The sequence below is a fragment of the Biomphalaria glabrata genome, chromosome 6 (assembly GCF_947242115.1).
Source record: "Biomphalaria glabrata chromosome 6, xgBioGlab47.1, whole genome shotgun sequence".
NCBI lineage: Eukaryota > Metazoa > Mollusca > Gastropoda > Planorbidae > Biomphalaria > Biomphalaria glabrata.
In genome coordinates, this window is record NC_074716.1 from 20098818 (window position 1) to 20113904 (window position 15087).

The 15087-nt window shown below is 34.8% G+C and overlaps 1 protein-coding gene across 2 annotated transcripts in view; it reads right to left on the reverse strand.

Moving 5' to 3' along the window:
• LOC106070670 (midasin-like) overlaps positions 1–15087 on the reverse strand; it is a 96242-nt gene that overhangs the window by 626 nt on the left and 80529 nt on the right. The window contains exons 85-104 of one of the 2 annotated variants that reach the window (XM_056034114.1): positions 14017–14096; positions 13666–13917; positions 13435–13572; positions 13222–13345; positions 12373–12515; positions 10608–10760; positions 10068–10182; positions 9784–9905; positions 9180–9299; positions 8511–8675; positions 8031–8126; positions 6992–7294; positions 5157–5351; positions 4806–4889; positions 4595–4710; positions 4312–4486; positions 2742–2815; positions 2485–2599; positions 1290–1493; positions 338–385 (exon numbers count right to left, since the gene is read on the reverse strand). In XM_056034114.1, the coding sequence (XP_055890089.1) occupies positions 338–385; positions 1290–1493; positions 2485–2599; positions 2742–2815; positions 4312–4486; positions 4595–4710; positions 4806–4889; positions 5157–5351; positions 6992–7294; positions 8031–8126; positions 8511–8675; positions 9180–9299; positions 9784–9905; positions 10068–10182; positions 10608–10760; positions 12373–12515; positions 13222–13345; positions 13435–13572; positions 13666–13917; positions 14017–14096 (2822 nt within the window). Of the gene's footprint in view, positions 1–337; positions 386–1289; positions 1494–2484; positions 2600–2741; positions 2816–4311; positions 4487–4594; positions 4711–4805; positions 4890–5156; positions 5352–6991; positions 7295–8030; positions 8127–8510; positions 8676–8980; positions 9092–9179; positions 9300–9783; positions 9906–10067; positions 10183–10607; positions 10761–12372; positions 12516–13221; positions 13346–13434; positions 13573–13665; positions 13918–14016; positions 14097–15087 lie in introns of those variants that run through there. The other variant, XM_056034115.1, reaches the window with a different exon arrangement.

Sequence of the window (15087 nt, forward strand, 5' to 3'; positions counted from 1 at the left end):
AATTCTTTTCACTAGAAAAGGTTGGAAGTTATTTGGTGGAACTCTGGAAACAGTGAATGTTGTGCTCTGGCCACTGTTGATTTCAATGCTTCAGATCTGATCCAATTTAGGAACATAAAGAAGGGATTGACTTTTTTGTCTCTGACTTGTTTTTGTGTCCACTGAACTTCTCTGTGTACTTTTGGATAGTTTTATTTTTTACTTCCTGTCCTTATTTTAAAAACTAGCAAGGAATTCATTGATTGATTCCATTGCACAAAGATGAAATAATCAGAATTGAAATATTGGCAGTAACAGATAGGTCATTATTTCAAATGAAGAAAATGAAATCAGTTACCTTCCCTGTAGAATCCATTATAGGTACACGAGCATCTAAAATTGAACCCTGAAAAGCAGATTTAGAAAAATAATTCATTTAATCGACTAAATTTTCTGCTTCATTGATATTACTTTTGGATTTCAAAAAGTCAACTAACAGTTTCTGATTCATTATGTCACTATGAAGTAGAACAGAAAATTGTTTATTCATTTTCTTATCCAGGGTTAAAAAGACAATACAAATCTTGCTAGTGTCAAACTAAGACAGACACAAGTATTACTCTACATCTAGGACTAGAACTTTGACTCTTAAGTGTCAAATAAAGACAGACACAAGTATTACACTACATCTAGGACTAGAACTTTGACTCTTAGTGTCAAACTAAGACAGACACAAGTATTACACTACATCTAGGACTAGAACTTTGACTCTTAGTGTCAAACTAAGACAGACACAAGTATTACACTACATCTAGGACTAGAACTTTGACTCTTAGTGTCAAACTAAGACAGACACAAGTATTACTCTACATCTAGGACTAGAACTTGGACTCTTAGTGTCAAACTAAGACAGACACAAGTATTACACTACATCTAGGACTAGAACTTTGACTCTTAGTGTCAAACTAAGACAGACACAAGTATTACACTACATCTAGGACTAGAACTTTGACTCTTAGTGTCAAACTAAGACAGACACAAGTATTACACTACATCTAGGACTAGAACTTTGACTCTTAGTGTCAAATAAAGACACAAGTATTACACTACATCTAGGACTAGAACTTTGACTCTTAGTGTCAAACTAAGACACAAGTATTACACTACATCTAGGACTAGAACTTTGACTCTTAGTGTCAAACTAAGACAGACACAAGTATTACTCTACATCTAGGACTAGAACTTTGACTCTTAGTGTCAAATAAAGACACAAGTATTACACTACATCTAGGACTGGAACTTGGACTCACTTTCTTATCCAGGATGACAAAGACAATGAAGATCCTAGCTGATCGAGCTCTGCGAACAGCACGCTTTACAAAGTCCATTCCTTCTCTAAAAACACCTTGTCCATCAGACAATATCAGCAAAAGTTGAGCAGTGTCTACATTCATGGCTGATGTGTGAGCAGAACTAGCAGCTTGCTTGATCAAATGGACTGCATTGTCTAGAAGCTGAAAACATAAAACACAACTTTGATCCAGACAATCATATAGTCAGCACTTTTGGTCTTGCGCCTTGTTTGACAAATAGTGAAGACTCAATTTGAATAGAACAAGCAAAACAACAAACTTAATAGTGTAGGGACCATGCTACAAAATGGAAACTATTGTGTTCTGGGCAATGCTTCTCAACCTCACCTTGGCGCTGAGTGGAAATGGTCATTAGAGGAGATGATTAGGCCAATAGAGAAGCATCCCTGTTGGGATGCCTAAGGACTGAGTTCATTGCATTGGCAGGGATGGAAGAAAGCCAAAAGAAATTAGTCACTATCCACACACCATTCTGCAAGGAGCCATTTTATATGGTGGACACACTGAACAGCTGTGAGGTATAGAGAAGGAATATAGGAGAGTTTCCCCACTAAGCTCCAGAGTCCAGACTGTCTTGGGATACAAGCCATCTGTAATAGGGATGTAATAATTTAAATCTGCTTGGATCTTTCCCAGAAGTTTGTTCAGACAAGCCGATGGAGGCCAGCTTCCATAGGCCTAGAGTTCCAAGAGACGTAAACTCAACTCTAAGGACTATTACAAAGAAAAAGAAACTATTGTCAATAACTAATTTTCAATGAGCTAAATCAGCACATTCAAGTAACAGAGTGTATTTTCAATGAGCTAAATCAGCACATTCAAGTAACAGAGTGTATTTTTAATGAGCTAAATCAGCACATTCAAGTAACAGAGTGTATTTTTAATGAGCTAAATCAGCACATTCAAGTAACAGTGTATTTTTAATGAGCTAAATCAGCACATTCAAGTAACAGAGTGTATTTTTAATGAGCTAAATCAGCACATTCAAGTAACAGAGTGTATTTTTAATGAGCTAAATCAGCACATTCAAGTAACAGAGTGTATTTTTAATGAGCTAAATCAGCACATTCAAGTAACAGAGTGTATTTTTAATGAGCTAAATCAGCACATTCAAGTAACAGAGTGTATTTACCATTCCATATTTCGTTTGCTTCTGTTGACATGTCATTAGGTGTAAAATGTTAGCCCCTGACTCGTTAGTAAATGGCTCAGAGAATGGATGAAGCAAGCGCATCTCCTCCCCAAAGCTGGAAAGTTAAAAAGTATAACTATGTAACTTCTTTCTCTTGTTTTTAAATGGAAAAATATATGTAATGTAAATGATCTAAAGATAAAATTAAAAGTTATAAATGAAACATATGCACTTAATTATAGCTTTAGCCTACTGACCTACAAACTGCCAATTCTCCAGATTCTAAAAGTGTCAGTGCATTGGAGATCAGAGCTAGAGACTCAAACGCCAACTGTAATTGTCAGGTTAGTAAAATAAAATACACATCAATTATTATGTTATACATACACCTGTAGTTAGATTCAATGATATATTGTGACGACTAAGATAATATTGATCAATATATATTGTTGTAAACCTGGTGGTGACACAGATGGGGGTAGTGCTGTGTTTTTAGCCTACTCAAATCGCCGCAGGACGAGCGGTCAACCGTGACCAGTGACAGTACGGCAAGGACCAGTGTAGTAAATATTACGCACGCAAGTCACGGGCGAAAGTGATCAACTGGAGTGGTCAAGAAGGTTCGAGGCCAGTAGAGACACTACATAAGAGCGAGTGTGTCAGAGTCACTTCACTTCACGTTACCTCGCAATGTGACCAGTACGAGGCGAGAACCAGCACGGTGTGTGAAGTCAGGCGGAGCAAGACTAGGTTTTTGTAAAGACAGTGTTAATGTTGTTGCCAATCGCGATGTATTTGAAATTAAACTGACTGATACTTTGGAGCCCTGAGTTGTGAGGTTCTTTAAGTTCGTTGTGTTGTGTGGTGCAGTTTGAAGAGAGCCTGGATAGTAGGAGAGATCGTAACAATATGTTAAAATAATATATATGCACCAGCAGTAATCAGTAATAATGACAGAGTCAATGTATGCTTTAATATGTTGTAATGGGGTAAAAAATTAAAACTGGAGATTTTTATAGGCCAAATGTTAACATTGGGTCATAATGTCAAATGTTAACATTGGGACATAATGTTAAATGTTAACATTGGGTCATAATGTCAAATGTTAACATTGGGTCATAATATCAAATGTTAAGTAAAACAAGAAATGTAACAGTTGGTGTTCAATAACTAGATGCAGTAAAAAATGATAACAAATAGTTCCTAACATTAGATGAATCATAAATTGAACAAATCCAAACCCTATTTGGCTCCACAAAATAAATATGAATTTCCTCATATAAATGTAAAGTGATAAAAAGAAAAGAGGAGTCCTACACTTTTGTAAACTTGTCAATAAGGTAAACAAAAATGCTGCCACCATTGTAATTAAACTCATTAGCTTCTAGTGCTGATGATGAATGATTTACAAATATAAAAAAAAAAAAGATCAATAGAGAGGAGCCATGCTGACCTTGTGGAGAAGGAACAAAAAGATTTTTTTTTTATAGTGAAAATGAGACCATTAGTTTCCCTTTTGTTCCCAAACTTTTCTAACAAAACATGAAAAAAAAAAAAAGGATGAGACTTTGTTGTCTTCTAAACTTATTCAAAATACAGTGAAAATGTTGCTTTAGATTAATAATACATATATATCAAGTCAAAATATCTTTCAAAGGGTTATCTCCCTTTACTTGACACCACTGGATGACCAAAACTAAGAATTACATTTTTTCTTTTCCTCTTTCTAATTGTTTGTTTCTACATGCTACTTCAATCCCATCTCAAATAAAGATACATTTTCCAGCCTATTGTTCCAAGTGAAATACTATCAGTTACACTCAGTACCTGTTTGGAATGGCTGTCAGCCATACTGGCTGAATCATCAACAGCTATCATGATCTGGTAATTTCTCTTGCTGGGCTTGCTTCTCCTCAGCCAAATCTTGTCTTTGCGAAACTGTGAGGCTATGTAAGGGATAACCTTTCTCATGTTTAATCTTTTGCCTGTGCGGTAGTCTCCCCTAGATAATTAAGTTCAACATATTGAATACGACTGAAATGACATCAATGAATAATATCTAAAATGAAATGACACTATTGCAATCAAACAGATGTAACTGCGTGTTTACTTGAGTTTTGTAGCTTTAGATGGTTCCAGTATAAGTCTGAGTTGTTCACACAGCTCCTGGGCCAGTTGGGACGTCAAACTGTAATACTTCTGCCAGGCTTCAATGGCTGCTTGCATCTGGCCAAACAGAATTTAGTTACATGTACTAACTACTTGGGCTTCATCATCAGTTCCTATTTTTGGATTATTTTCATTCCTATCAATGAACTTACCAAAAGTCCAGTAGGATCTTCAGACCAGATGTGAATATTTTCCTCCAGTTGTGACCTCAGTAAATGGATGTCTACTTCATGACTCTGGAAATTGTGAAATTATTATTTTGTTCATATCAGATGTGAAATAATTTCCAGTGCATGAAATTGTTAACTAGTACTAACAGAAGGACTATTTACCAACTGAAGATTGTCTATCACTGTGTGTATGCTAGACTCTGGTATAAGACTACTTACCAACAGAAGATTGTCTATCACTGTGTGTATGCTAGACTCTGGTATAAGACTACTTACCAACTGAAGATTGTCTATCACTGTGTGTATGCTAGACTCTGGTATAAGACTACTTACCAACTGAAGATTGTCTATCACTGTGTGTATGCTAGACTCTGGTGGTCTCTCTGCTGTCATTGTTAGTATTTTGTCTCCTTCTATTTCAACACTTTCTTTCTCAACTCCAGTTTTGTTGTCTTCAGTGTTGTCTTGACAAGTTTCTCCATCTTGCCTTGGTTTAACTGGCTGCATTTCAGGGAGATCAAACATTTCCTGAAACAAGGCAAAAACTGGATAGTCCTATAAACTACACAATGTTAAGACTGGATAGTCCTATAAACTACACAATGTTAAGACTGGATAGTCCTACAAACTACACAATGTTAAAATTGGATAGTCCTACAAACTACACAGTAGATTATCCAACAAATTACTATTTTCAAGGGAGAGAAATAGCAAGTTACGTTAATGTCCAGTAGAACTACAAAAATTGAAACAAAAATAAGTTTACTACTGTAATGTTAGAGGAAAAGTTTACAAATCAAATGACATTTGTAACCTTCTCTACAGTTTACATCTACTGGTACATCAGTTACTAAGAAACAAGCTATTTAATTTTTAAAAAAGTTGGCTAAGTACAGTAATAACGTAGTAGCTGTATTGTTGCTTAAACTTTTTGTTCTTAACTTGGACAAGTCTTATCATGCTGCAAAAACCTCCGGCCTCTACAAGAGAGTACAAGTTTGTAATATATTCTAATACTTCTTAACCAATGGATGCAAGCACTAAAGCTCTATTTCCTATGCAAGGGGAAGTTAGAAATCCCAACATTCAGATATGCAGCCCCCTAACATCATTTATTTAACCCCCTTTCCCCCTTGTAAAAACTCAACCTCCCCCCTTTCCGTAGAGTAACATAACAAGAAAATTCAAATTTTACATAAGATTTATTATCATCGTCCCAAATTACATTTTTCCTCCCACATGATGGGGAAAGTATCGACTTCTTTCAGCACTTCCAAGACATATTTAGTTGTTTTTTTCCAATACTGTAAATATACATAGTTGGAAAACCCTTGGGGAAAGCACATATAATTTTTTCATTAATATATTTTGAAAGCCCAAAAGTTGGACTCACGAATGTCAAGGGACCTCTGTAACAGTTTTTTTATTTGAATATTTTTGTTGTTTTGTTACACAAAAAATTTTCCGACCCCCCTCTTCCTGTTTTAGTTGTTATGAAATTTCCCAATGCCTGCCAACAAGATGTTGAAAAACTAAAAAGATATCTTAAACCATTTTTAGATGAACACCACATAAGAATAAATTACTGACTTTTATACACAGAGCCTCTATACAAATAAAAACTAGCAAGTTCAGGCAATAACAAATCTAGTTCAATGTCAAAACATATCTAGATTTTTGTTTTGTTGAAGCTTAAGCACTAAAGAATCAAACTGTTCATTTATCAGAATAGAATATTTAGTTAGCATTCAATTTCTAATTTTTAGGCTTCCTCACTTGCACAACCTATATAAATCTCAAGTTCAAAGTATATGCACATTTCAAATTAGAATTTTTTTTTCATTTCTAATTTTCTTATTGCTGATCCTCTCATGCCATTGCTTCAATAAAAAAATAAATATATACATACAAGGCTTCACAACATATCAATATAGAATTGATTATTAAACACAGATACAGCAAAAAATTACTAATAAATAATTTTGGGGGTGGTTTGTTTATATCCAGCGTACCCTCTAAGCAAAAATACTTGAGGATTAAAAAAGACATAATAAAGTTTACTGTGGCAGTGTTAGATAAGAGGTTCTCAAATGAAATCTCTTTAAGATCTATCACTACTGCACTCAATGAATACACAATGCAATCAAATGGAATGAGTCAGTCCTCACCACATCTTCACTGTTCTCTATGTCTGGCTCAACTTCCTCATCCTCATTCATGGACTCTCCATCCTCCTCCTGTGTGGGCACAGCTTGTTTCTCTAGCATTTGATCTTTAGTGGCAGCATCTACATTTTGAGCATCTGTTTCCAACTGAGCATCTCTCACATGTTCATATTCCTGAGCTTTAGAGATGGTCTTTGTCTCTTGCTTCTGTTCTTTGGACTCTTTCAGAGTCTTTAAATGACGATGTTCTTTCTCATTGCTGCCTAGAGTTCTATCAGCATTGGATTCTCCTGCATGTTTCTCTTGCTAGAAAAGAATAAATAAATACACAAAACATATTCAATAGTTTTTTAAGATTCACCAATGACCACACAAATCTACAACTACACAGTCCAATTTAAGTTTAATGACCTCTAAGAACACACAAATCTACAACTACACAGTCCAAAGACCTCTAAGAACACCCAAGTCTACAACTACACAGTCCAATTTAAGTTCAATGAGCTCTAAGAACACCCAAGTCTACAACTACACAGTTCAATTTAAGTTCAATGAGCTCTAAGAACACCCAAGTCTACAACTACACAGTCCAATTTAAGTTCAATGACCTCTAAGAACACCCAAGTCTACAACTACACAGTCCAATTTAAGTTCAATGACCTCTAAGAACACACAAATCTGCAACTACACAGTCCATTTTAAGTTCAATGACTTCTAAGAACACCCAAGTCTACAATTACAAAGTCCAATTTAAGTTCAATGACCTCTAAGAACACACAAGTCTACAACTACCATGCCAGCTGAAAGAAAGTCAATCAAATAATTCAGATTGAGAGTTCACTTTTGTAACATCATTTTATTTTCACATGAGATTTTAGAGAATAGAGTTTGTCTATTTGAACTATAAAAATACATTTAAAAAAAAAACCCACAAAAAACAACATATATATATCCTCATATATTTCTTGTATTAAGCAAACATTCAAATGTTGATATCAACTGGTTAAATCTTTATTCTTAAGAAAGAAAAAAAAATATTCACCTTTGTCTCTTGTTCATCGCCATCTGTGTTTTGTTGTGAATTTCTACCTTTATGTCCAGATTGATCTTCTGAGCTTGCTGCGCCAGCGCCTTCTCTCTGTAAACAGAATCAAGTTAATGTTCACACTTTATACTTGTTGCTTTAAATCAGTGCTAGTCCACAGATAACACAAATTCAAAGTAATTCATTTGGAGACACTGTCCCTGTTGTGCAAACTCTGAGTACCATGAAGGGTATCAGAGGATCATTACAGGAGTTTACTCTAGCAGTTACTGGGAAAAAAGTACTTTTATATACAGGTACTTTAAAATAAGTAAACTGCAAAACTTGAATGACCAGTGACAAGAGAGTTAAACAATTTTGAAACTATAGACTTAGAAATGTATTCAACTAGATGGCTACAATCCAGTGAATTAAGAAGGAAAATAAAGTTTACATATGACATTCATTTGGGACATTTGATAACATTTGTAAACTGACTTCTTCTTCCTTATCCTCCATTTGTTTTTCAGAGGAGTCTGGTTGGACAACTTGACTAGCACTGCTTTCAACAGTTTGGTTATCAGCTCCACTTTGGTCATCCACTACCACATTGTCCTGACTGGACTTGTCCTCACTCTTCAGTTCTGAACTAGGCTTATCTTCCTGTAGTGATAGACATAAAGATAGTTTGAACTAGGCTTATCTTCCTGTAGTGATAGACATAAAGATAGTTTGAACTAGGCCTATATTCCTGTAGTGATAGACATAAAGACATAATAAACAAAGTTTGAATTAGGCTTATCTTCCTGTAGTGATAGACATAATAAACATAGTTTGAATTAGGCTTATCTTCCTGTAGTGATAAACATAATAAACATAGTTTGAACTAAGCTTATCTTCCTGTAGTGATAGACATAATAAACATAGTTTGAACTAGGCTTATCTTCCTGTAGTGATAGACATAAAGATAGTTTGAACTAGGCTTATCCTCCTGTAGTGATAGACATAAAGATAGTTTGAACTAGGCTTATCTTCCTGTAGTGATAGACATAAACATAGTTTGAACTAGGCTTATCTTCCTGAAGTTTTTTTTTTAATATGATGTCATAGCAAAGATTCTCTAAATCACAAGAATGTCAAAGTATTAATTACCAGTACTGTACTGACCTTTACAGCTGACTGGTCATCCTCTTCCTGGTCTTCTGCTTTCATGGTTTCAAAGTCATCCACCCCTTCCTTCTCCTCCTCATCCAGCCCTTCCTTCTCCACCTCCTCAGCAGCAGGGAACTGAAGAAAAACTTGACATTCAATAACTCAGGAACATGAACATCCAAAGATTAAATAGAGCAATAGATTGTTCTTCTGACAAGAAGGTTTGGCTTCTACGTCCATAGAAAGTGTCAACTAAAGTAATGACTCACTTCCTCAGTCTCTTTATTCTCAGAAAGTGTCAACTAAAGTAATGACTCACTTCCTCAGTCTCTTTATTCTCAGAAAGTATAAACTAAAGTAATGACTCACTTCCTCAGTCTCTTTATTCTCAGAAAGTGTCAACTAAAGTAATGACTCACTTCCTCAGTCTCTTTATTCTCAGAAAGTATAAACTAAAGTAATGACTCACTTCCTCAGTCTCTTTATTCTCAGAAAGTATAAACTAAAGTAATGACTCACTTCCTCAGTCTCTTTATTCTCAGAAAGTGTCAACTAAAGTAATGACTCACTTCCTCAGTCTCTTTATTCTCAGAAAGTGTCAACTAAAGTAATGACTCACTTCCTCAGTCTCTTTATTCTCATTGCTGCCTTGACCATTTGCATCATCACATTTATCACTTTCACTTTCATCTGCTCTTTCAGTGTCTTCATCATTTTCTGTTTCCATTTTCTCTTCATCCCCTGAAGCATCAATAGTTATGGTGCATATAACAGCAGAATTTGAACATTTAAACTTTGCAATTACCAGAAAAAATAAAAAAAAAAACAATAAATATGTAAGTATCTGTAGAAGATAACTAGGTATTTATGGTAAACAGCTAGGTATTTGTAGTTTGTATTAACCTTTGTCCCCAGCAGTTTCATCATCTAGTTGTAGATCTTTAGGCAGCTCTAATTCTTCTGTCTTCTCTTCATTGTCAACATTGTGAGGGTTGATTTGGTTGTCATCATAATCATCCTAAGTACACAGTAGAGGTGACACAGTTGTATTTGTTGAAAATGTATATTATGTCAACATACAAACAATATAAACCATGTCCCTGTTGTGCAAACTCCAGTTACCATAATGGGTAATAGAGGATCATTACAGGAGATTAGTCTAGCAGTCACTAGAGAAAGTACTTTATATAATATAAAATACTTTATTATTTTAGTTACTGCCAACTACAAAATGTATCTGCTAAAAAATGAGCTATTTGTAAAAATCACCCCAATAGCAGTGTTTATGTGGCATAATATACAAGGCAATAGAGCATGCATAGTAAAAAAAAAAATTAGGCAACAAACTGATTCTTTTGAATAAAATGGTTAAGTCTATATCTAGACAGGCATTTGTGGTAGCCATAAATAATAATTGTACTTTGTAATTAAGACTCAACTTACTTTTTCTTCTTCTTTATTCTCTTCTTTATTCTCTTCTCGATTCTCTTCTTTGTTTCTCTCATCATCATGTTCCTTAGCTTTGTCCTTAATATCCTCTTTAGCTACCATCTCTTCCATTTGTTGGTCTACACCATCTCCTCCTTGTTCATCAGGCTATAATGATATCAAATTAAGTCATCAGTTGAACAATGGCATCAAATTAAGTCATCAGTTGAACAATGGCATCAAATTAAGTCATCAGTTGAACAATGGCATCAAATTAAGTCATCAGTTGAACAATGGCATCAAATTAAGTCATCAGTTGAACAATGGCATCAAATTAAGTCATCAGTTGAACAATGGCATCAAATTAAGTCATCAGTTGAACAATGGCATCAAATTAAGTCATCAGTTGAACAATGGCATCAAATTAAGTCATCAGTTGAACAATGGCATCAAATTAAGTCATCAGTTGAACAATGGCATCAAATTAAGTCATCAGTTGAACAATGACATCAAATTAAGTCATCAGTTGAACAATGACATCAAATTGAACAAACTTAAATTATACCTATTTATTTTAAGGTTAGAAAATTTTAATAATCAACAGAATGCCAGGTCACCGTCCACACTGTGCAAAGTCCACTTACCCAAGAAGCTAACATAAAGAGTTATTTGTGACAGTGCACAAAATAATGTTTGAAAAAAATAATTTCTTAACTCCTTATAGGATATAAACCATGTCCCTGTTGTGCAAACTCCAGTTACCATAGAGGGTAAAAGAGGATCATTACAGGAGATTATTTTAACAGTCACAAGTACAAATACTTTATATAAAGCAAGTATAAAGTATTTTAAAACTGTAGTAAATACAATCTACAAGATCTCAGGGAAGAATCATTACTGATCAAAACAAACTGAAATGCACTTTTATTGCTAGCATGCTTTGCTCTCTTTAAAATATGTTCCTACAAATGAAAGCATAAAATGTTAGTGCATGCTTTTGAGAGATCATTATTAGCTTATCCACCTGCAAACACATAATTATTTCAGTATCCACAGACAAAGCTGTCTTACTGTTTCAATTAATTTACATATAAGAGTATAAATATAAAAAAACTTAAGAATTTTAACCAATCAGCTTTCTGGTTTTTAAAAATGACCTTTAACACCTAAACAAATGAAGATAGATCTCTCAAAATTTGTAATTTATGGAAAAAACAACAACAAACAAACTATTTTTATGGTTAACTAACCAGTGCTGTATTTAAACTTGAAAAGGCCCTAAGCTTTTTGAGATATGGGGCTCTTTCTAGGGCCTTTGTAGTAATGTCAATGGTGAATATTTCTAATGACTTTTGTTTTTTTCAAGGAGAAAAATGTTTCATTTACATTGCAGTTTAAATTGAAGTAAAAATGACATTATTATCAATGTCAAATCAATAGATTAAGTTTTCATGTTTTAAATAAGATCCTTTTGTATTTGCATGTCATTTCTGAGTATAACTTTTTTTTTTGGTAAGAATGGTTGGTTTTCTTTTCTGAGTGACATTTCACTTTCTGTAAATAAAGTAGGCCCACTACATGACATCAAGCTGATGACAATGTCACATGCTCCAATGGGCCTATCCCACATCTTCTTCATTTGATTTTATACATGAACTTTACTTACTAGGAAAAATAGTGCAACCTGAATTTTAGCTCTAAGTGCAGAAAAGCTCCACTTTGGGAGCTTACTGCTTTTAACCATACCTCCTAGCTGTTTTGAGAAACACTGGTTTATTACCTTGTCTTCATGATCTTCCTCCTCATCACTCCCCCACATTCTATCATCAAGTTTGTCATTGTTGTCATCCTCTACATCTCCCATTTGTTTGTCCATCTCTTCTTCTTCACCTTTGTCTGAATCGTCATCATTATCTTCCTTGTCTGTACACAACAATAAAACAATGTATATATCAGTCTTAGAGATTGTATTATAGCTACAAACAAAACCATTATACAAACAAACAAAATACTGATGTGTAGAACCCTTATACAAACAAAAAAATACTTGTCTGTAGAACCATTACACAAAACAAAAAAATACTGGTCTGTAGAACCATTACACAAAACAAAACTGGTCTGTAGAACCATTACACAAAACAAAAAATACTTGTCTGTAGAACCATTACACAAACAAAACAATACTGGTCTGTAGAACCATTACACAAAACAAAAAATACTTGTCTGTAGAACCATTACACAAACAAAACAATACTGGTCTGTAGAACCATTACACAAAACAAAACTGGTCTGTAGAACCATTACACAAAACAAAAAATACTTGTCTGTAGAACCATTACACAAACAAAACAATACTGTTCTGTAGAACCATTACACAAAACAAAACTGGTCTCTAGAACCATTACACAAAACAAAAAATACTTGTCTGTAGAACCATTACACAAACAAAACAATACTGGTCTGTAGAACCATTACACAAAACAAAAAAATACTGGTCTGTAGAACCATTACACAAAACAAAAAAATACTTGTCTGTAGAACCATTACACAAAACAAAAAAATACTTGTCTGTAGAACCATTACACAAAGCAAAAAAATACTTGTCTGTAGAATCATTACAAAGAGTTACCATTAGTTTCATTCTCTTGTATTTTGCCATCAAAGTCGTCAGACATTTCAATGGCATTGTCTTCGGAAGGCACATCTTTTGGTTCCTCAGAGCTTGGATTGTCTAAGCCTTTCACACCTTCCAGCTTCAGAAATGGAACCATGAAAAAGTTAATAGGATTGTCTAGATGTATATTTATACACATTGAAATGTGACAAGAAACTACAATGTCACCTGGTCTTCAGACTCAATCTGATCGCTGACATCTTTAGCACCTTCTCCTTCCCCTAGGCCACCTCCTTCAATGTCCTTGAACTCTGTAGCACCCTCAGCAGACATCTCATCACTCAGTTCAGGAGGAAGACAAAATCCCTTGGAAAAGACAAAAAAAAAAAATTGGTGCAAACACTCTTCCAAGGGCTGGTACTCACAAACAAAGGAAGATATTTACCAGAGTTGTCTTACCTTTTGTGAAAGTTCAGTGAAGACAGACAACAAGACAGATAACAGTTTGCCAAGACATCGGTGCAGTGAGACAGACTGTACAAGTTGTACTTCTATCAGATTACTGAAAGACTTGATCAATGGCTGACAATGAAGAAGTGTCTTGGCACAGAAACTCACACTTTCTTTATCTGTCTGACTCTGATTATCATATGACACAGTATCTGACATACTCCTTAAACTGTTCAGAAGCTCTTCAAACTTGGATATTCTCTATAAAGCAGAAAAAATTGAATTTGCATTCACTAAAACAAAGAAACAACTACTTTGAATCATCTTTACTTGATATCCAGGGAAAGAAACACAGCTTACCTTGGCACAGTTCAGTTTACTAAGTAAACTTGTCTCCATGTCCAGAAGATGTTTAGTTATATGAGCTTCTTGGAGCTCTTCTGTCATTTATATAGAAAGATAAAACAATTTTACACATTAACCTAAGGTACAATTGTTATCATTGTAAATTAAACAAAATCTCGAGATGGCTTTATAGGGGGCATAGTCATTAAGTACATAACTTAACTGAACCAAGTATAGGGGGCATAGTCCTAAAGTACATAACTGAACCAAGTATAGGGGGCATAGTCCTAAAGTACATAATTGAACCAAGTATAGGGGGCATAGTCATAAAGTACATAACTGAACCAAGTATAGGGGGCATAGTCATAAAGTACATAACTGAACCAAGTATAGGGGGCATAGTCCTAAAGTACATAACTGAACCAAGTATAGGGGGCATAGTCCTAAAGTACATAACTGAACCAAGTATAGGGGGCATAGTCCTAAAGTACATAACTGAACCAAGTATAGGGGGCATAGTCATAAAGTACATAACTGAACCAAGTATAGGGGGCATAGTCCTAAAGTACATAACTGAACCAAGTATAGGGGGCATAGTCATAAAGTACATAACTGAACCAAGTATAGGGGGCATAGTCCTAAAGTACATAACTGAACCAAGTATAGGGGGCATAGTCCTAAAGTACATAACTGAACCAAGTATAGGGGGCATAGTCCTAAAGTACATAACTGAACCAAGTATAGGGGGCATAGTCCTAAAGTACATAACTGAACCAAGTATAGGGGGCATAGTCATAAAGTACATAACTGAACCAAGTATAGGGGGCATAGTCCTAAAGTACAGAACTGAACCAAGTATAGGGGGCATAGTCCTAAAGTACAGAACTGAACCAAGTATAGGGGGCATAGTCATAAAGTACAGAACTGAACCAAGTATAGGGGGCATAGTCATAAAGTACATAACTGAACCAAGTATAGGGGGCATATTCCTAAAGTATAGAACTGAACCAAGTATAGGGGGCATAGTCCTAAAGTACATAACTGAACCAAGTATAGGGGGCATAGTCATAAAGTACAGAACTGAAC